The 23,847-nt window shown below is 40.0% G+C and overlaps 1 protein-coding gene across 1 annotated transcript in view; it reads left to right on the top strand.

The window, feature by feature from the left end:
- The window catches only part of LOC141004533 (cadherin-2-like), a 124,303-nt gene that overhangs the window by 83,754 nt on the left and 16,702 nt on the right, over nt 1–23,847 (top strand). The window contains exons 10-14 of the mRNA XM_073476073.1: nt 1,005–1,258; nt 3,883–4,025; nt 9,253–9,486; nt 13,612–13,845; nt 21,764–21,903. Of these exons, the coding sequence (XP_073332174.1) occupies nt 1,005–1,258; nt 3,883–4,025; nt 9,253–9,486; nt 13,612–13,845; nt 21,764–21,903 (1,005 nt within the window). The remainder of the gene's footprint in view (nt 1–1,004; nt 1,259–3,882; nt 4,026–9,252; nt 9,487–13,611; nt 13,846–21,763; nt 21,904–23,847) is intronic.

The raw sequence follows: 23,847 nt of genomic DNA on the forward strand, positions 1-23,847 counted from the left end.
TGATACAATATGACTCTGAATGATGATTAGTGAAATTGAGCATTTCTATATTTTAAGAAATCTGCTTGTTCTCTTTCCCAGTAAGCATTTATTACATTTTATGTTATTAATATGTATTTGTGACTAAGTTAAAACAGCAGAATGATTCATTAATTTCTTTTCTTATTGCAACAGGACATAGTACACAAAGTAACTATACCACAATAATGATAATAATAATAATAATAATAATAATAATAATAATAATAATAATAATAACAATAATGTTGATAACTAAATGAAAAAAATATGTTATAAAAAGAATAAGAAACCAATACACACAAATACATCAGTACTTATAATGTTAATGGAAACTCCAGTTTTGCTACCATTCTTATGGCTATTCTTATGGCAACAGAATAAAGAGTCACAATGTAATAAACATATTATTGAATATTGAAATTGTTTATTTACATTCTAGCTATTTGTATATTGATGTCAAATATGTTTGGGAAAATCTACCAAGAACTGAGGAAATCTGTAACGAACCAAACTGAATTGTACCATACTGCTTGGTGAAAACAGCGCCTGAGATGCTCCAGAAACTCTTCCAAAAACACTGGTATCTGTTGTGCTCTTAATTGCCCATGTTGAATGTAGCAACATGAATTTCATGCACATCCAGAGTCACTATTATGTCATCATCTTTGGGTGGCTATGGCTCAGGAGGTACAACTGTCGTCCACCAATCAAAAAGGTTGGTGGTTCGATCCACGACCCCTGCTCTACATGATGAAGTGTCCTTTGACAAGATACTGAATTGCTCCTGGTGGCTCTTCCATCGGTGTGATTGTGTATAAATGGTTATCAATCCTGTTGAGCAGGTGGTGCCTTGCATGGTAGCATCTGCCACCAGTGTGTGAATGCTGACTTCTGCTGTAAAGTGCTTTGAATGGTAGCTGATACTAGAAAGAAGCTATTTAAGTACAGTCCATTGCCCATTTATCCCTCCTTTCTCTGTCCAGCCTATAGATTTTGAGCTGACCCGTTCCTTCATGCTGACGGTGGAGGCAGAGAATGAGGTCGCACTGGCTCGTGGCATCCACCTACCTCGTCAGTCCACAGCCACCGTCTCTGTACGAATCCTGGACATCAACGAGAGTCCAGAGTTCAGCCCCAACCCCAAGTCCATCAAACTGGAGGAAGGTCTAACTGCCAGGTCTCTACTCACCACCTTCACTGCCCAGGACCCTGACCGCTTCATGAGACAAACTGTGCGGTAAGACAACCACTGGAAGAGTTTCAGCTGGAGGTCAAAAGTAAAAAGTGTAATGCTAAAATTGAAAAAGGATGAATGTGTCCTTCCCCATATTTTGATAAGAGGAACCTATGGATATTTGTATGCCTTAGCACCCTTTAACTTAGCCCTGCATTTATTAGAGTTAATTCTGAAGTCGCAGCCAAGGTTTAATTGAAAGGAAATTTGCTTATTAGTATATATTTAAAGATAAAATATGTTACATTTCTGCATTTTCTGCAATGTCTAAAAACAGCTGTACCTTTATTATATATTTTGTTGAATTGTGTATTTACATTAACTGTTTCCAACAATGTTCAAACCCAGAGAAATTTGTGATTTTCATTTAATAGTGCTCACCTATCGCTAAACTTTCAGGAGAGTCAGAGAGTGAGGAAGGAAGACAGTGAATGAGACTAACCACAACATGAAGTAAACTTTAAAACATTTCCTTGTTTGTTAACAGTCATGCGTGAGTTACATCAGATAGATTTTCAACAGCAACTCCCATGATCCCACACAACTTAAAATGTTTTGTTTTGTTTTGACTGAGAGACCCGTACTGGCAGAAATGACATACTGTACTTTATTGTGTCAAAGAATCACGAATAACCACAATTAAACTATATGAAAATAGAAAAAAAAAAATACAATATTACATAGTTATTTGATAAAGAATTTTGATGAAGAATTTAAGGAGCTAATATCAATATATGATGATCTTAAAACATAAACATTAAAGGGATATTGCTGTATTTGTAAACATGTACCCTATTTGTACATGTTTTGGTATAAATGATTCATACTTACCGAAAGTTTCGGAATTGGTCCAGCAGATCGCCTCAGCTGGCAGCTGACACAGCTGCAATGGCTACAACATAATCCTTTGGGGCAACTCTGTCTGCCAAATCGATTGTTTTTGCCACTGACAAGCTGAGGTTATTATCTATTATTATTACATATTTTTTGGGTCTTTTTATGGCTTTATTAGATAGGACAGCTTAGAGAGTTGACAGGAAACGCGATAAGAGAAAGGGGATGACATACAGCAAAGGGCCACCAGTTGGATTCGAACCCTGGGCCCCTGCAGGGACAAAGCCTCTGTACATGAGGTGTACGCTCTACCAACTGTGCAAGGAGCCCTCAGATTTTATGTGTCTGACAATATTATGTAAACATTCCTACAGAGATAGACCTATTTGTTAAACAATAAGATCATTTTTGTAACCAGCAACACAAGTTTCATTCAAGAAGTCATGCTCTTGCGAGAGGTTGCAGAGCGGACTCTAGACTCTACCTGGAGGAATTGCCAGTAGCAATTAAGTCATGGCTGAATATTTAACTGATATTGAAAATCTCACCTTGTTAGATTTCAGAACAAGACTAACAAAAAGGTCTGTCTCTGTAGAAATTGTTTCTGTCATGTTTTCAGACACTTGGAATAACAACCTCAGTGGCAAAATCAAGCATTTTTAGTGGATGTAACTTTGACGTTCAGGTCACAGCTGCCAGCTGAGACAGATTCCAAAACTTTTGGTAAGTGTGAATCATTTACACACCAAAACATGTAAATATAGGGCCCAGGTTCAAATATACTGGAATTCCTCTTTGAATATTGTGTGTAGAAGTTAACCACTCATTTGCCTACTCAATTAGCGAGGGCAACATGCTGTTTTTCTGTTGCAGCCCCATTTTCAGATAAAAGCTAATAAGATAGCTAGATTTTTTTTTCTAAAACCATCTTGTCTGGAGGAAACATTTATATCTCCAGATCCTGCAGCACTGAGCTCACCGCTCAGTGACAACCAGACCAGAGCTCTGAAAGCCTTCAGGACTGCTGTCTCTTGTCCCCATCCTTCTTTCTTTTACATCCCACTATTTGTTTCTAAATGTAGTTCTGAAGCCTTTGTAGCCTAGCAACAGCCAATGGTGGACGTACATTGTGTTCACAAAAACATGAACACACACACATGCTCACACACATAAAGCAAGTGTTTTGTGGACTACAGAGTGGGCCAGGGAGAACATTTGGGTTTGTGATTTTTGTTTTTAGTTGCTTTGTCTTCTGTAGTTGGTGCTGCTCCTACACTTATTCTCTGTGCCTTTTTTCTCTTTATCTCACCTATTAAAAAAAAACAAATTTACAGTATTCGCTACTCATGGGTAGTTTATGGGGGCTTTATGGCAGCTCTGCTCGCCTTTGTTTTAAGCTGTGCTGTTTTCCTGTTTATCCAAATTATTTCTCGACTGCATTCCCCTACTCAACTTATAGGAGTATGAGTAAATTCTGTGAGATAAATACATATCATCAGCAAGTCACAGCGTCATTCTATTTTATGGGTTGTTTTTGCAAGTCTAGAAAACATTAAATATAACAAAAATATAACAAATTTCTACCGACAAATGTCTTCATTGATATAGTGTCTGTTAAAGGTAAAATCATTTCCTGTGAGAATAAATGAATGAGTTGTGGTTGCTGCTGCAGCATATATCAGCTCAGCAGTAACTGCTTGTCTAACAGAATTTACTGCCCTGTAGCCAGGGAGGCAGATAAAGAAGCCTCTCTGTGGTGGTTTCTCATGCTCTCTCACTCTGACTGAATCCAGGTACTCCAAGATGTATGACCCTGCCAACTGGCTGGAGATTGACCCAGTTAACGGTCAGATTTCCACAATCGCCGTCCTTGATCGAGAGTCTCCCTATGTCAAGAACAACCTCTACAACGTTACCTTCATGGCTTCTGATAACGGTGAGACAAGAGGGTAGCGCTGTTGTCCTGCGGGACCCCCTGCCCCCCACCACACACACACACACACACACACATACGGAGGTGGATTGCGTTTACAGTGCCTTGTGCTCTTTGATTAATTGCAGTGATGCTGGTTTATTGCAGAGGCAGTTTCATAATCAAGTTTCTGCAGAGTGTCTGCAGTATTGGGAAGGCTAATTGGAAACAGTAGGTAGTGGATATGAGCTCTTCACTGGAAGTTGTTAGGATATAGCAACAGCAGACGCACAAAACGGTGCTCCTGTCAACAGTTCCATCTGGGTGTTTTGTGAAGCCCCACTCCAGTGTGTTTTGGTATTATTGTGATCTTTCCTGTTTTATAATTTTTGACAAAAAACTTGATTTTGTGCTTAAGCTTAGAAAAGAATTAAGATGTCGCTACAATGGAATGGACTACAGTTGAATCTGGGACTTTGATGTCATTCACCAAGATTGGCTTCTGGTGAAATAATAAAGGCTGATTTATGGTTGTGTAGGCTCTAGGTAGAGCCACCGCGGTAACCTACGCAAGTGAGCTACGCCACAGTGAGCATTATACATATGTGCTGGTGTGTCTGCGCTGCTGTTGGTGGTGAGCGGATTGCCAGCTGAATTTCCCCTTTAAATACACAGGCTCACTTCTATGTCTCTGGACTAGAGAGAGTGGACAGGTAGAGTGCCTGCAGGGAGTGCCGCGGCTCCATGCAGAGCCAGCTCTGGAGGAGGTGTGTAATCCAAAGGGAGCAGCAGCCGGCCAGTAAGGAGGGACTGCAACAGCCGCAGAGTTCAGTGTATTTGTTGGGGAAACTTCAGGTCACAATCCGCGCTATTAGCACCGCCGCTAAGCACCAGATAAGAGGCTGGAAAATGTGCATCGTACAGTTATGGTGCGTTCCTTTGCACCTGGAACTCTGACACAGAAAAGTGCACTTGAACGGCCATCCAAGTCAAAATTCTAAGTTGTTCGCTGACATAAACAAACATGAGATCACAGCAGTATGGAACAAACATTTGAACAATTACTTTTGACCTCTTTATCACTTTTTACTTTATATAAGGTTTGTTTGTGAAACATGCAGTAAATTCAATTTGAAGTTGTCATTTTCACTTTCATTCAGTTGATCTGTGCTCAATTGAAGTCTTTGACAGTATGGGTTAGGAGTCTAGTCATCCTGTATTTTTTAAAGTGCCCTTGACAGTTAAATCAGCTGCTGTAGTTGCTTGGGAAGTGCGCAGAATTTCCATTCAAACACCTGTTTGCAGCGAGTGTCCATGTTTTTCCTGGCAAATGCACTGGAATGCTTTTAGATTGAAAGTCAAGAATACCGACACAGAAATTCCGACGTCCGACATGTAATGGAGCGCAGCATTACATTTCTGGAGAGGTGCACATCAGGCTACAGCATATGGCAAGCACCTACGTAGACAATTAGGATCGGTTAGTATTTCATGTTAACTATTTCTCTTTGTTCTTCTGCTCATCAAAAGGTCACACAAACAGTCTAGATCCATACAGTAAAATAATTGAGTGTTTGAGTTGAGTGACGCAGCCATCCTCCTGATAAATCTTGAGTCTAAAAATATTTGATATTATATTAAATTATTATATATTTAAGTTTAATTCTGTTTCCTCTGGAGTTTCCTCTTTAGCTTTTAGTTGTGCTACTTAACTATGTCACAGTATTTGTTACAGTGACATTACTGGATGCATGGAAACGTTTAAAATAATTGAAAGCAGCCTCTCTGAAACACTAAACACTAAAGCAGAGTGCACGTGTGCTGTGAACCCACTTATGTAGGCCCAAATTATTATCTGAGTAATGCACCCTCTAAATACCAGAAAACACACTGCGCCTTTGCCTTTAGACCAGCTTTGTTGGTCTATTGCACAGTTGCTTTCTGCTGCCTCAAGATAGCAGTGCACCTGACCACGACTCATTTTAAGACCAACACGCCCAGCAGCGCACAGGTGGGCGCAGGTACACTTGCTATTTACGCAACGTGGGTGCTGAGCATGAAAATAATAAATGTGTCAGTCTGAAACGAGCAAAGACGCTCAAGAAAAAATTCTTCAATAGAAAATCCAATTGAATTGAATCGTGGATTTGGAGAATCCTGACGCCCCATACATCTTCTTAATCAGGGTCTGAAAGGGAGAATATGTATTTTCTGATTCTGTGCTCCCTGCCTGTGCATAAACTGTTGACAAATGCTGTTGGTTTTCAGACTTTGAAAAGGGGTCACCATCAGCAACTTTCTAGCAAATATCTTTTTAGGATATGTTCTTTCAGTCAGTGTTCAGAAATGACATTGCCTCACCCGGTGTGGTGAAAACCTTGAAGCGGCCCTTGTGTTTGATGTGGAGCTTTGCTGGAAAGAGGAGACTATGCTCCACCTTGAGCTCCCGCAGATCGCCCAAGACCTCGCAGAATTCCTATCATTGCTGCATCACATCTGATGTGTAGTCCTTGGAAAATAAGCACCTTGTTGCCTTTATATTCCGTTGGTTTATGGCGTGACCGGCCCTCGAGGTCATCCACCTTGAAATGGGCCACTCTCATTCTTCAGGCTGGAGAGTGACTTTTCCAGGCAGCTTATACAGCTTTCCTGCTCCAACATCTGCTCCCTGATAGACTCTACCTTCTCCATCAGTTCCTTTTGGGAGCTTTGTACTGCCTGGAGAGTCAGCTCCAACGTATCAAACCTGTCATTAATGTGTTTGAGGATCTTGTCGGAGATGTTCTCCCACATCAGCGGCAAATCACCAATGTCGTCACCATCTGTAGCTTGATCACTAGCTCGACTGGGGGAGCTGCCGCTAGCGTTGCTAGCCTTAGCATTAGCTAAAGCAGGTCGGAGCAACTAGGTGTCTTTGGGCTTCTTATTAGGCATGTCGTCGCAAAAACTCAACTAACAGTACACCACTGTGTCAAGGAAGTTCCCGAGGCAGGTAAAATGAGATGTGAGACTATACAAATATTGAATATTAAGATTGGCACGGAGGAGCCTCTGGAAGCACCTCTACTCCATGCACTGCTCACTAGCACCCCCCATTCTGCCTGTTTAGCGCATGATTCCTAAGGTCTTGCTCTTGTTCTTATCATAAAGGTGCTTTATAGCCAGAGAAAAGAGGAATCTCTGTTAGTTGAAAATTGTTCAAGAGGAATGTCATTCAGCAGCAGCTCTGTCCACTCTACCCTGTACCGTCTTCATACAGAGACCCCGCTGTGCTCCAAGCTTCTTGCCAACTGACTATTTTAGCACATTCTCTGCCCTTGTCAAGCATACATGCACTGTGAGGAGCTCAACGATAAAAATAAAACATACTCAGACACAAGGACAAACACGTAAGCTTTTGTAAGAAGTTAATGTCTGCATTTCACCATATGTGCACCAGTCACCTACTATTACTGAGCATACTGTAGTTTATACATTGTCCACGAAGAATGCATTTTGATTTGCCAGAGAACATGCATACCTTTCAAACAGCTGATGTAGTGAATAGTATGCATAGCTGAAGGATTTGCATACTCTGTAGTTGTATTTAGCCAGCTTGCATGCATTATTTAGAACTAACTTCACAGTTGATTATTCCCTACTGGATATGATTTTGCTCTGAAGGTTGTGCATTCTGAAATTAAGAAACTGGGCGTTCACTTAAAGGGTAAGTGCATCCAAACTGAAAATGTAGTCATTATCTAGTCACCCCCATGCTGATGGAAAGTCAGGTGAAGTTTCATAGACTAAAAAACATTTCTGGAGCTTCACAGCAGCATTCTCCTAAACAACTGAATTTGCTGGGGACTTGTTTTAAAACATAAAAAAAGATATAAAATGGCTCCATACAGCTTGTCCACTGTAATCCAAGTCATCTGGTGTTATTTGCACTCTTGCCATGCGGTCAAGCACATGCACCCATCAGACTATGTGCCAGCTAACGCTTTAAGCCTAGCAACAACAGTGAAGATTTCAGCTTACGAAAGGATGTAAATAACATCTTTTAAAATTAACTTTGGATCTTGGGACTTCCTGAGATTTGGATCATGCCAGATGAGCTGTATGGAGTGACTTTATGTTTTTTTTTTTTTTTATGATAGCCCCCATTAAGTTGTTTAGGAGAATGCAGTAACACTGTTCTGCTGTGAAGCTCGAAAAATTTTGTGTGGACTTCCATCGCCATGGGGGTGAGAAGATGATGACTAGATTTTAATTATTGGATGAACTGTTCCTTTAATAGATAGAGTTGTGCGTATTCCGGAAATTTGGTATTGATAGCTATCAAACCCTAACACGTGATCTATTGTAGCGCTACCAGGCCAAAATATGATCTTTGAACAGACTATGTCTGGATGTAACAGTTGCCTGTTACATTACATGAACAACCCAAGGGAATAAAGCTTTTTTGACTTTAATGACTGCTTTTTCTACCGCAATCCTCAGGAAAGATTTTATTATGGGGTGTAATGAGCAGCTTTTACCTTGGTTTTAAACATGTACTCTCAATTTGTCTTGAGGCTCTTAGAAAAAAAAATTATATTCAGTAAAGTCAGTGAAATGGGCAGAGATTTTACTCTTACAATTATAGTTATAATTCACTTTAACTTTGTTTTAATTCACCTCAACTGTATTTCCTCAACCTGCGCATCACTTGTGGCCTCCATCAAATTACAAAAAATTGTAAATAACCTTAACCTATATTTGGTGCAATTAGGGCTGGGGAATATATAGATATTATATTGTAATCATCATGAGACTATATGGTGTCATTATTATCAGACTATGACATAAGTTTTGTCTTTGCCTGTTTTTAAAGGCCGCATTACAGTAAATCGATGTCATTTTCTGTCCTTACCAGAATGTTCTACTTGTTCTCATACTGGTCTCTACCCACTTAGCCATTATATCCACATTACTGATGATTATTTATCAAAAATCTCATTCTGTTTTTGTCAAAGTACCAAAAGCATCTGCACAATAATTCAATAATGATTTATTGGGTCAAAAATATTGTAATATTTGATTTAGTCACCCAGTCCTAGCATTTATGAAGTGCTTTTGAGGAGATTTCAAAATATTGAGACAAATATTTTGTAATGCGATATATCTCATTATTTTAAGGCCATATCAAAAATGTGTTGTACATTGTCGCTGCTAAGTTAACTTAGTAAAGAACAGAATAAAATATTGAACATGTTTTTTTTCTGTGCAGGTATCCCGCCTGCCAGTGGGACAGGCACCCTTCAGATGTACCTGCTGGACATAAATGACAATGCACCTCACGTATTCCCCCCTGAGGTGGAAATGTGTGAGAGGCCAGATCCCAATGCCATCAACATTACAGCCAGTGACCCTGACCTGACCCCTAACGCTGGACCATTTGCCTTTGAGTTGGCCAGTCGTCCATCAGATGTACGGCGTAACTGGACACTGAGTCGCATCAATGGTCAGTGAAATAATGAATAATGTGTTGGAGAGTAAGTTTTCATATGTATCTTCATTCACTGAAGTGAACTTTGTCTTGCAGTGGGGTAAGAGTTAGGCATGAGCAGGGGTGATCTCAGCCCACCCAAATGTACGTCTTACCCACCCAATCAAAAAGTAAAGCAACATTATGTAGAAATCTGTGTTTTGTGTGATTTGGTGCCCCCCACAATTTCTAGTTGCAACACCAGTGCCATACAAATCCCAGGTCTGTAACAATTTGTCTGACGCAATCTAGGTGTTGACTACAGTCAAAACTCACAACTATGATCCCACCCTCTCATTGAAATTACATAGTGCAGAAACAAGTAATGGGGGGAGTGGCTGACAGAGATTCCATTCAAGTACAAACACACAGAGCTATGAAGTGGACCACTGGCAGCAGTCGGCTGCATGGCATGTTGAGAGGGATGGTTCTGATTTCATAACAACATAGATCATGTACAAAAACAGTAATCTCAGAGGGAAGAGATGTTTTTGACCAGATGTAGCGAGCCTACTAGTGAATTTCATCAGCATTCTATTTGCTAAACACTAATTTACCTGATATAGGGGAAAAAGACAGACTAGGAGAATGATCCATGTCTGTCAGATCCCTACCCATGTGCACACACAGATACCACACTACTACCTTTTATAAGAAAAAAATACTAGACTTTTCTAGAAGTGTATCCAAAGACTACCTTCTAGATTTTTAAATATTGGCCTTGGCGAGAAATCTCTCTTGAGTAGGTTTTAATTATATTTGAGAGCTGCTGATCCACTGAAAAATGTTATGGGGGTTCAGGTTACATTATGGCAGTGTAGGCAGTGTGACATCAGAGCTCCTGATAGTCAAGCTTGGAAAACTCTGTGGAAAACTTGAAAATGTAAAACTAGGAGAACAAAACTGCTTATATGAGCAAGGACAAGAAGGCAAAGGGCCAGAAAGCTTGAAACAACCAGTCAAAAAACACAGAACTATGAAATGGAAGAAGCATGTCCCGCTTGCAGCACTGAAGACAATGACCGCCATGAAAACACAAGACCAGGCAGGCAAGTGAGGCTGAGATCCGCCCAGGCCTAGAAAACATCAGCAAGGAAATAAGAAGTTTGAAATCAGAAATGAAAAAGGATTTCTACTAATTCGGAGATGCTTTGCAGTGCTACATGAAAAAAGCCCTGGATAGTTTCACAGCAGGCAAACAAAGTCCTCTCCCTGAAACTACAACAAGTTCTACAAGAAAAGCTCACGGATCTAGAATCCAGATCCAGGAGAAATAACATTTGCATGTACAGAGTGTCATAAGGGGTAGAGGGTGAGTCTGTAATCAAGTTTGTGGAAACTCTGTTTAAATGCCAACTTGCCCTGCCGGAGGCCTTCAATTTGCAAATACAGAGAGCGCACCACTCGCTCACCCCAACTGTGATGGGGCCATGCCAAGAACCATTATTGTGAACTCTTTGAAAGTTACTACCAAGGAGAGAATCTTGAGAGAGGTGTGGAAGAAGAAAATTCATCTGGGAAACCAAATCCTGTCATTCCATCAGGACTATGCAACAGAGATCCGCTAAAAGAGTATAAAAGGAGAGAGACATCTAGTTCCAGACACCGTTTACCAGGATGCAGATTCATTAGGACACAGTAACTGGAACGTACAATAATGTGAGGGAGGTGAGGGAGAAATTTGAGAAGTGCAAATTTATGGAGGTGATGTCTGCACCTGTAGCAGTTGACATGGCGCCAGAGTCACGGCTCAGCACAGCAATGGAGTTGCAGCATAAGTCGGGGATCCAGAGAAGCAACATGACAGCAGGACCTCAGGCAAAGGAGAAGGTGCAAGAATTTCAAAGACCTTCTGATTAAAGCCTGATGAAGCAGGAAAATTATATTCCAACCAGTAGGAATGTTCTAATTTTGTTGACTGGTGTCCAGCATTTTGAGTCTATGTGTAAAACAAAGTGACTACTGGGGGATTTGGGTGTGAACTTTTCTTTTCGAATGGTGGACTCATTTAGAATGACTGAAACCCTTACCTTAGGCTTAAAAGTCATTTCTAAGTTAGGGTCCTCTTCATATAAGAGGTTTTTCCCTTCAATCATCCAGTGGGATCAAAATACTGGAGGGCCTGAAAGATCCCCTCTCTTTCTGGAGCTCACCTGCTCAACAAAGAAAAATTCAAGTGATATATTTACAGGAAACACATTTATCCTACCAAAACCATGACAAATTAAAGAAGTTTGGATATAAATATAATTTGGTTACTTCGGTCAATGCTTATGTACCACCTAGTAGTGATAAATGGTTTTTAAAGTTGTTATTTGAGACTATAGCTCTGAAGAATGTAGGAATCCTTATTTGGAGATTTCAATTTGATTTAAAATGTTAAACTTGATACCACTAACAATAAGATAAATAGGACCCAGCTATCTAGACTTGTTAGTACCTGGCTAACCAAGCTTGGGATATTTGATGTATGGAGAGACCTTCTCCCCTTTTTCCTTCCCCCCCACATACTATTCTGCACCTCATTCTGTATACTCTAGAATAGACACAACATTGATGGACACAGAATAGAGAAATGCAGTTTTGCGGTAACTGATTAACCAGCAAGCCTCTGCTACAATACATTATTAGAGACAAGATTAGAGACCCCCATATGAAACAATTACTGTATGAACATTAAATAGAAAAGGGTTTCAAAAATTACTATGAAAATGTATATTCACAGCCCCCTGCAAAAGAAGAATATTACATGAAAGAATTTCTCAATTCACTAGATTCACAATTCACTTACCATCTATAAGAGCGGCACAAAATAAAATTATTATAAATTAATTTCTAATGCCACCAAGAAGGAACTAGATGATGCAATTAGCAGATTAGAATCAAGCAAATTAGCAGGCAACGATGGATTCCTGGGTGAATGGTTTAAGATACTCAGGGAAGAATTAACCCCTCTATTCCAACAACCCTCTAGTTGACAGCTGTCATTTTGCATAGTCTGACTCTGCCATCCAGTCAGAGATTTGAACTGGCAACCTTTGGGCCGCTAATCAGTTTCTCAGACCTATGGGTTATACTGCCAAAGTTGCCCACCTATTATTTCTACCAGCCCAACCTAATCTAGCAGACTAGAACAGGCCCTGTCTTGCCGTGTCCTGAGACTCCAGAAAGACTTGATTTTCCTCATTATGCACTGTAACTCCAGGTCCAGTGAACTTCAGGTCAAGTAAATCATTTTCAGTGAAGGGTGCCACTTGTGACTTGGCTTGGATTGAGTCAGACTTAAATCACTAAAGTGAGCTATTTAAAATTGTATTTGTATTGCACTGAAAGGACATGATCTCAGCTTTGTGAAAATGACAGCTAATACAGTTTTGAAAACAAAGTTTGAAGATTTTCAGATCGGATGTTAGAAGACATCCTGACTTGAAATTTAAATCTCAACTTGAAATTATAAATACCTGTAAGTTGACTTGAGACATGCTGAAGACGAGACTTTGAGTTTTGCCAATTTTGCCAAAAGGATACTCAAGTAATTACAGTACAGTATAGTCAAAGCTTTATCCAGAGCTTAGAGTCTTCCTCAGCCAATGGGACTGACTCAGTAGTCATCACATACAGGAATGTGGAATCATATGATAACAAGCAGTCATATGTGGGTGGAGTTGGTAACTTCTGTCTCTGTTCAAGATAGTCTCTGGTGTCCAGGCTTCCACTGAGTCCTGGTCAATGATCGTTGACATCTTCCCTGTTGATGCTGTGAGCAGACAGATGAAAGACAGATGAAAACCAACACTAAGGCTGTATAATGGCAACTGAACAAGTTCCATTCATTGAAGAAGACCACAAGATATGGTTTGAAGCTCTGGAATGATACTGCTGAAATGCGTATGCAAAGCAAAGAACCCCCAGCTACTCTAGTGACTACCATTAATAGACTCTAACATTACTGGGCAGCTCCCAGTGTAATTGAGTGGCTTGAATGTGAAGGAGGATGGAGTCCATAAGTGAGGCATTACTATGCTTTCGTATCGTTCAATTTCTGTATTTCTATTTTTATTTTTCTCTATTATATTCCTCCATCTTCATGTCACACTCTAGGTGAATATGCCCAGCTTCGACTGCGGATCGGCTCTCTAGCCAGCGGGATCTACAAGGTTCCCATCATGATCACAGACTCTGGAAACCTGCCCATGTCCAACACGTCCTACCTGAGGGTCAAGGTCTGCCAGTGTGATCACCATGGAGACTGTGTGGACATGGAGCGAATTATTGCTGCTGGACTGGGCACCGGAGCCATCATCGCCATCCTCATCTGTATCATCATACTATTAGGTGAGCCTCACATACACATACACACACACACACACTTAAATTTCAACAGTGGAAATATAAAAATAAAAGTGAAGAAATGATTAGTGAATTAGTGTTTTCTCACAGTATTTTCTGCTTACACAACCTGAAAAAAATGAAAATGAAATTTGTATACAACATTAAAGCTGACATCAGAAGCTTTCGGCATTTTGTACTTTACCTCTGCAGTTGTTGTGGCAGGCCATATGGAAAACATTTACTACTTGCCCTACCTTTGATCATGTAATCTTGCAAATCCATCACGCAAGGCTTCAAGCTGTGTGCTTGCGGTCGAACCCACCAACATTAAACCAATAAGCATCCTTTGAGGAACTACTGGCAGCAAGAGATATGGTTCAGGTGTGACAGTGACTATACGCCGGAGTGTCATGAGTTTCAAGAGTGTAAGGATCTAACCCACATTTAGATTTGTCTACCAGTATGTAAGACCGGTATGTCAAATAAAAATGTAATTAATCTAAATATTAATATGGTGTAAATAAGTAACATCTCGAGATATATGTATATATAGATAGATAGATATCTCGATACATATATCGAATTCAAATTGTCTGATAATAATCTTGGGGTCGCTATTAAAGTTAAATATCTTGGACATTTTATTACAGAACAAATGACAGATGATGATGACATTTATAGGCAATGCCGCAAGTTGTATGCACAAGCAAAAATGCTTTCACACAAGTTTAGCATGGGAACAGATGGAGTGAAGATGCCTCTGTTCAGAGCATGCTGTACACCACTGTATACTGCACACAAACGACAGAAAAGCAAGCATTCAGAGATTTCAGGTAGCTTATGATGATGCCTTGAGAAGAAAAGATCGAATAGTGCAAGTGAAATCCAAGCTGTATTAAGAAATTGTATGTCAAACATAAGGTTAAGCACTACGCGCTACCAATGCCAGTTGTGGAGACACATGTACAGCTGTCTCTTTGTAAGACAATAATGTATATTATTTTTAAACTATGATCTTTTATTGTGAGTTTGTATGTAATTTATTTCATGGAATATCTCTCTTTATGAAGGTGGGGAGAAAACCTAGAAAATACCAGCTAGACAAGTTAAAGAGAAGGACCTTTCAAACATCTCAGCCATGAAATAGGGTGATACTCAAGTATCCTCAACTAAAGATATAGACAAGGTATTTCAACAATTTTATGAAAAATGATATACATCGACAGTGCCTTGCAGAAATGATCAGAAGGAGCCAGAAATATTCTTCTCTAGTGTTGATATGCCTAAGTTACTCTCTGATCAAGCAGAGAAGCAAGAGTCTTCAATAACTGAGGGAGAAATTAGGAGGGCTTTATTACTAATGAAAATTGAGAAATCACTAGTTATAACGGATTTTGTGTGGAATAGTATTATAATGTATCAGGAGGCTTTTGAGAAGGGACAGGTGCCACCAATGTTTAAATGAGTCTTAATAGCTTTTAATTCCTAAGAACAATTGAAAAATTAACATATCCATCTTATTTTAGACCCATTAGACTGCTCGGTTTGGATTGCAAAATATTGACAAGGGGGTAAAGATTGGTTTTATGAAAAAAAAGATCCACTACTGATAACATAAAAAAAAAAACTGATACATTTAATGTGGTTGACCCAGTCAAAAGATATGCCAATAGCTGCCATGTCCTTAGACACCGAAAAGGCCTTTGATAAGGTTGAATGGGTTTTCTTTTCTCCACCTTATCACAGTTAAGGTTTGGTCCATACTTATCTAAGTTGGTTAAGATATCATATTAAGGCCACAGCAATAACCAACAGGGTTATTTCACCATTGTTTGGCCTCTCTAGATGGAGCCGTCATGGTTGCACTCTGATCCTGTTATTATTTATATATTTTTTTCAAAACATTAGTTGTTAGTACTATGATAAAAAATGGCAACAGGGGAGTTGGAGACAACTAATGCTTTATGCAGATGACATTTTAGCTGTGGCAACTGACACACTTACTTCATTACCACATTTGATAGACACCATTCAGTCCTACTCTGAATTCTCAGGCTGCACAATTAGTTGGAATAAGTCTGATGCTATGCCACAGTGCCGGCCCTGACCAATTTGGTGCAGATTTTAGCTGGCGCCCCCTTGCATCGCAGTCAATTTCACAATCAATTTTCATACACTCACACAGAAACTGCATGTATGTATTCAAGATTTTATTTCTTTTAAGTCAAAAATATCACACCAAATAAAAACTGAAGAAAGAAACTAGTGATAAATGAAAAATACAATATGAATAAGGTATTGCACAAACATATTAAAGAATATTGTCAGTGCTGTGCTGAGGTAGAGGGGACAGGAGCACCTGATACTGTGTCACTGGGGGTGGTGGTGAAATATTTTAAAGTGCATCTGAAGAGAGAAGAGAAGTATATGTGACCACTGGATGTTACATTTTAATAAAAAAACACACGCTTGGTGTGTGCTATTCATAAGACTAATATAGACTAATAATATATATAAATTTTATATTAATTTCATATATATATGTGTATATATATATATGTGTGTGTGTGTATATATATACATGTATGTATGTGTGTGTGTGTGTGTGTGTGTGTGTGTATATATATATATTTCATATATATATATATATATATATATATATATATATATATATATATATATATTGCCAAAAATATTGGCTCACCTGCCTTGACTCGCATATGAACTTAACTGACATCCCATTCTTAATCCATAGGGTTTAATATGACGTCAGCCCACCCTTTGCAGCTATAACAGCTTCAACTCTTTTGGGAAGGCTTTCCACAAGGTTAAGGAGTGTGTTTATGGGAATTTTTGACCATTCTTCCAGAAGCGCATTTGTGAGGTCACACACTGATGTTGGACGAGAAGGCCTGGCTCTCAGTCTCGGCTCTAATTCATCCCAAAGGTGTTCTATCGGTCAGTGGCGAACTTTGCCATATGGGGGCTCCAGGCGAGCTGTCATTTGGGGGCCCCTGCATCTACCAGTCTAATGTACCTTATATCGCATAATGAGATACTCCATACAAGGGATGAACAAAAGTCACTATCCTTCCTTTCTTCCATCACACTCGGCCAGTGTAATCCATATTGGATTAAACATCCTTTTCTATGGATATTGCAAACTCTCATATTGTCCTAAGGCATGGATGTGTGCAAATAGATTTGAATTTGTTTCAAGTTTAGTTTTCCTGATCTTCTTCAGCCCCTGACTAATGCATGTTCTCACTGACAAGATAATCTTGACTCTTCAACTCTTAACAAAGATTCATATGACCTTGGTTATACAATATTAGTAAAGACTTGACATTTGTTATTCCAGGATTAAATAAAGATGTATTTAAAAAAAGAAAAAAGATTGAAAGACACAAGGACTGTCTCGTTACTTGCAGTTTATACCTTGCAGACTGATTTATCTGGTGGTATAGAGCTATATACTGGTAAAGCTATGCTTGAGCAATCCAAATACACCTTCTTCAAGACATCTACCAGCTCACCAGAAGCAAATATTTTCCTTAGCTTTCATGCAACTGTTAATTATTTCATACAGGGCCGTGCGTGATATGCACTACACAAAGAAATGACCATTATTTACAGTAATGTAATATTTAACTGAATGTGGCGCTGCCACCGCGGTTCCTGTAAAAAAGCTTGATAGCTTTGGCAGCTTTGAAATAAACTCCTGCCTTTGGTCCCTCTTCTTCTTTTTCTGTGACCCGCTTTCGTATATTCGCTTCATTTCTCTCTATTTATCTCTTCTCTCTCTCTTACCGCTATTTACTGTTTTGGATTTTACGCCATAATCATTTCCGCATACGTGCAGCGTGATGAGCGTGATGCGTAACATGGAATAGTCCATGTAGTGCAGACTGAAGGGGGGTGCACGGTTGGCAGAAAGACCGTCAAAACATGAATAATTGATCAAATTAGACATCCCGATGCTACTATTGTGAAGAGATTTTTATAAAAACAATAAATATGGGGACAAAATATAAAGAGGGCATTTCGGGGGCCCCAAAGGGCCTTGTATTGGGCCCGGGCCTCCAGGCAAATGCCTGGTTTGCCTAATAGTACGGCCCGCCTCTGCTATCGGGTTGAGGTCAGGACTCTGTGCAGGCCAGTCAAGTTCATCCACACCAAACTCTCTCATCCATGTCTTTATGGACCTTGCTTTGTGCACTGGTGCACAGTCATGTTGGAACAGGAAGGGGCCATCCCCAAACTGTTCCCACAAAGTTGGGAGCATGGAATTGTCCAAAATCTCTTGGTATGCTGAAGCATTCAGAGTTCCTTTCACTGGAACTAAGGGGCCAAGCCCAGCTCCTGAAAAACAACCCCACACCATAATCCCCCCTCCACCAAACTTTACACTTGGCACAATGCAGTCAGACAAGTACCATTCTCCTGGCAACCGCCAAACCCAGACTCGTCCATCAGATCGCCAGATGGTGAAGCACAATTCGTCACTCCAGAGAACGCGTCTCCACTGCTCTAGAGTCCAGTGGCAGCGTGCTTTACACCACTGAATCCAACGCTTTGCATTGCACTTGGTGATGTATGGCTTGGATGCAGCTGCTCGGCCATGGAAACCCATTCCATGAAGCTCTCTACGCGCTGTTCTTGAGCTAATCTGAAGGCCACATGAAGTTTGAAGGTCTGTAGCGATTGACTCTGCAGAAAGTTGGCGACCTCTGCACACTATGCGCTTCAGCATCCGCTGACCCCGCTCCGTCATTTTACGTGGCCTACCACTTCGTGGCTGAGTTGCTGTCATTCCCAATCGCTTCCACTTTGTTATAATACCACTGACAGTTGACTGTGGAATATTTAGGAGCGAGGAAATTTCACGACTGGACTTGTTACACAGGTGGCATCCTATCAAAGTGCCACGCTGGAATTCACTGAGCTCCTGAGAGAGACCCATTCTTTCACAAATGTTCGTAGAAACAGTCTGCATGCCTTGGTGCTTGATTTTATACACCTGTGGCCATGGAAGTGATTGGAACACCTGATTTCAATTATTTGGATGAGTGAGTGATTACTTTTGGCAATATAGTGTACATATACATATATATATATATATATATATATATATATATATATATATATATATGTATATACATAGCCTATGAATGGTATGGAGTATTAACAGTAATACACTTTAACACTGATGTAAACTTTAAGAAACATAAACTGTGACACAATAAATCAAAGGCTTACAACTACCCTATTACTTAGCAGTAAAAGCAGTAAAGTGCAGTGAAATTAATATATATATGTATGTGTATATATATATATACACACACATACACATATATATATACACATATATATACATACACATATATATATATATATATATATATATATATATATATATATATACATATACACATATATATACATACATATATATATATATATATATATATATATATATATATATATATATATATATATATATAGCCTATGAATGATATGGAGTATGGAGTATTGACAGTAATACACTTTAACACTGATGTAAACTTTAACAAACATAAACTGTGATACAATAAACCAAAGGCTTACAACTACCCTATTACTTATAAAGGGGATGGAAAACTAATAGCATTTTAACTGACACACAAGCAGGAAAACACAGCCAACAAGTTAAAATAACACCTGAACAGGCCTGACGTTAACTTTCCAAATGTCCCTCATGAATTTAAGGTGGGAGTAACATTAACGTACGTCGACTCAGCTATTTACGGATTATTAAACAATGCTACTATCGTCCGAAGTAATCTAGCAAGTTAACACTCTGCTCCAACAACGGTAACTACGATGCATTAAACTATTCATTTCATTCACTTCATCACATTGACGTTACTGTACCTCTTTCTTTTTCACGTTTTTCTTCCTCTTCTTTCCTTCTTTTCCTTCCCTGGGCGCCGCATGGTTTCAGTCTTTTGGACATTGTGGTTCTGCTACAGTATCAATAAATCTCTCTCTTGGTCTTGGGGTCACGGTCCGGTCAGATTCAGGCAACTCGCCTCTTGACCTCGCCCCCCACCCTCACAGACGGCAGGTACAGTGCAACGAGCCAGGAACCCAGAAAAAAGCCCTCTCCATTATTTAATAGGCTTTGCTATGAAGTTAAGTTGCTGTGGGCTTATATAATATTTCGAAATAATATAAGTAATAGCACTGGTAAAAAATTGTTTGTTTTTTTCTCCCCCCGTTTGCGGCGCCCCCACGGATGACGGCTTCGCCTATACAGCCTATGCCAAGGGCCGGCTCTGCTATGCCACTATCTCCCCTATGCTACTCACATGTCATTTTCAAGAGGTATGATAGCTAATGGTGACTTGACCCATACATTCGATCTGAAGGGCAAGGAAAAAATTATTTTTGTGGGGAGGAGCCGCTGCTCAGGGGCTGCTACAGTGTGGGCGGCTAAAGTCAGACCTGAGGTATAAACATCAGATTCTGCTCTGATGTGTAGCTGTTTACTGACGGGAGAAGAGCTCAGATTACTTCAGAACTTTCAGGATTAAAAAGAGGATTTATCTTCACTTCCATTTATTGAGCAGACTGAAGCAGTGATCCACGGAGGAGACCAAGTCAGTCTTTATGCCACGTTACTGTAATCTTGACTGCTGACTGGAGCTGGATAAGAAAGGTAGCCTCCTTTAATTCATTGAGACGTTACAGAGAGGAGAGAGGAAAAGAAGAGAGAACTTGAGTCTCTCGTGAGTGCCGGATAGTGATATTTGAATTGAATTTAAACACACAGACACACACACTCTCCTTGTGTAGTAAGTAATCTGGCTGTTTGCGGTGGATAAACACTACATGAGTAAGGCAAATAAACTCAAATGATCCTGCGGTCAAACTCGCTTTGCTGGTGGTTAATATAAAATTAAACAGCCGCCATAGCTGATGAAAATCAATTTGACGTGACTCAGGCACAAATGTGCACAGATGTGGTAATGTTTTAAAGTTTTATACACCATATGTCTAGTCTTGTTCGCAGACGTCCCTATCCTGGAAGTAGCAGCGCTGACCTGATGATACGCACAGTTACCTTGAGTAAACTTGTGGATTTCTCTGTGTTTGTTGGGTTCTGGCATTCGTCTGGATGCACCAGCCACCCAAACACCATTGCCGACTATGCACCAAGCCAACCAAACCAAAGTTTCTCAGTTGAACATTGCAGTGAAATGAGATCAATGTTATTCACTTGGTCGGTGGTTTTAATGTTGTGTCTGATCAGTGTATGTTGATATCACAAAGTAAATTGCTATGTCTGATGGCATTTTAGCTTTTAATGTACTCAGATAATGTGGTGGCCACATTGCAATGAAATTTGTTGTTGATTATCAAGGACCCAGATGCTGATTCTGACTTTTTTCCCCTGACCCCTCCCTGACTTTTCCTCAATTTCGCTACTTTAGCCAAATAATCCACTTTTGTATTATCTCAGAATATAATTGTGTCTTTTTTGGTCTTTGTATAAGCATCCCTCTAGTGACACTGATAGGACAAGGTAATTGCTTGTCACTGGCAAAACTATTTATTCTGATTCTGTCACTTTCACAACCAACCTGTATGCAAGTATTGCATCATAAAATTGTGAATTCCAACATATTTGCCAAGTACATTCAAGGTCCCTTGACCTAAACTGTTTTGAATTGTATTTTATGGAATGTTCTCTAGTGCCATCCCAAAGTCACGTATTTCTACTGTAAAAATGGCAAGGCTAAGGTGTACTAAACGTTTTGGGCTTTCTTGGGCTGTAGACAGGGTGGTTTTGTTGGTTGTTTTTTTTTTAACACTGAACCTGAATTGTCCTTTATGTTAAATAGTGTCATTATCATCTGTTGTCACACTTGTCCTGCAGTGCTGGTGCTGCTGTTTGTCATGTGGATGAAGAGGAGGGATAAAGAGCGTCAAGCCAAGCAGCTCCTCATTGACCCGGAGGATGACGTCCGAGACAACATCCTCAAATATGACGAGGAGGGAGGTGGAGAGGAGGACCAGGTTAGCACACACACACACACACACACACACACACACACACACACACACACACACACACACACACACACACACACCCTCTGCCACAGGATATGAATGTGTGTGTGAATGGGTGAATGTGACAAGTGTTGTTAACTACTTTGAGCGGTCAGTAGACTGGAAAAGTACGATAGAAATCCAAGTCCATTTACCTTTATTATTATTTACCGTCTGTTATTTCTGATTGGCTGAACTGACTACAGGTTAGTGCTACATCACCTGTGATTGGTTGTTTTGACTCTACATTTACATTATAACCTGATGGTTATGACAGAAATCATCCTTAAGCTGCAGTTGCATTTATCAGTCCTAAATATATGCACATCCTTTTAACAATTCACACTAACATTCGGCTCATTCTTTAACACGCACAGACTCACACTCCCACGCAGTCATGCACACGCAGAATTCCAGAAATGAACCATAAAAGACACACTCTGCCTCTCTACAGTTTTCAATCATTTGTCCTCCAGCTAAGATTAAGTGTACTACAAAAGAGGACCTCGAAACAGGATTAATTGCTTTCTGTTGGAGAACAATTTCCTGTGTCCCTCCTCACAACTCGTCTGCTGGTGCCAAGCACATAAGCTGTTCTACACTTCTGCTGGGAAAAATTTTCAACCCTCATTTACCCAGCTCACTAGACTGAGAACATCTTTTATTTTTTACAGCAGCAGCTTATTACGGTGTCTGTAAAAGGAAGGGAGTTCACACAGTATCTGTATAAACATACACACACCTCAGGTAACGTATAGAGGATCATCTGCCATAAAGCACCACAGTATTTGACTGTTTGCTTGCTGTTTCCAGACTCATGCTTCCAATAAATGAACAAACAAATATTTTCTACCAATTGTTTTCTGTACAACATGTGCCAGGTCTGCACTGCTTCCTGGATAAAGTCACAGCCACCACAGTCCACCACTGACGAAGGCTTGCACCTTGGCTAGCTGCCAATGATTAAAATGGCAGCATTACAACGAATCTAAACAGCAGCCCTTATGACAAAGAATACTAAAGACATTGCTTGGGGGCTTCGGAGGCTCACCAGCTTTGTTTATGTCCAGAATAAGACAGTAGAGCTAGTTAGCCTGTGGATACTTTTCCTGCTGCCTACAGAGTTTGGCAAAACTCGCTTGATAGTTAGGCTATTGTTAATTGGTCGATCCCATGATTTTTCATGGTCATGGTTTTTACTTGGAAGCTGAAATATTTACAAGAGAGATGGAAACAAACCTTTGGACAAACATTGGTGGCAGCTGGAAAACAAACAATTTGACTGATAATATTCTCACCAGCCTCAGCTGTACTCACTAATATACTAATATAGTGTTAACTAGCAAATGTTAGCATGTTTACATTCTAAATTAAAATAGTAAGCATGGTAAACATTATACCTGCATGTTAGCAGTGTTATTGCGAGCATGTTGTCAGGCTGGTGGTAGCATTGAGCTCTGCTGTTCACAAAGGCCTTGACACACCAGGCCAACAGTGAATCAGTGGTGGAACCTTCAGCTAAGAGAATCAGTGCACAGAAGAGAAACAGAAAAAGAAATGGAAAGCCCCTTAAACTTGTCGCTGTGGTATCGATGTGATTTCGCCCATTTAGTGTGGTTTCTTTAGTCTCTGCCTCTTCGCTTCACATTTTATCTGACATATTGTTGATTAGAACTGGCTATATTAGTGGGAGTGGGGTCTAACAAACGCTGCCTCATAACAATGGTTTGTACGTCACAGTCCTGTGTCTTGTGGTTTCCCTATTTTGAATGATGAATACAATCTACTGCCACTTGGTGTTATGAAGAGTTAATGCCTATCTTGGAGATGGACCCGCACTCTTAGTACAGCCTAAGAGTTGCTAGCATGGCGGGAAATGTCCTGTTGTACTTCCTTGGTGACTCAGGTGAC

This window comes from Pagrus major, chromosome 11, assembly GCF_040436345.1.
Source record: "Pagrus major chromosome 11, Pma_NU_1.0".
In the NCBI taxonomy this organism is placed as follows: Eukaryota; Metazoa; Chordata; class Actinopteri; order Spariformes; family Sparidae; genus Pagrus; species Pagrus major.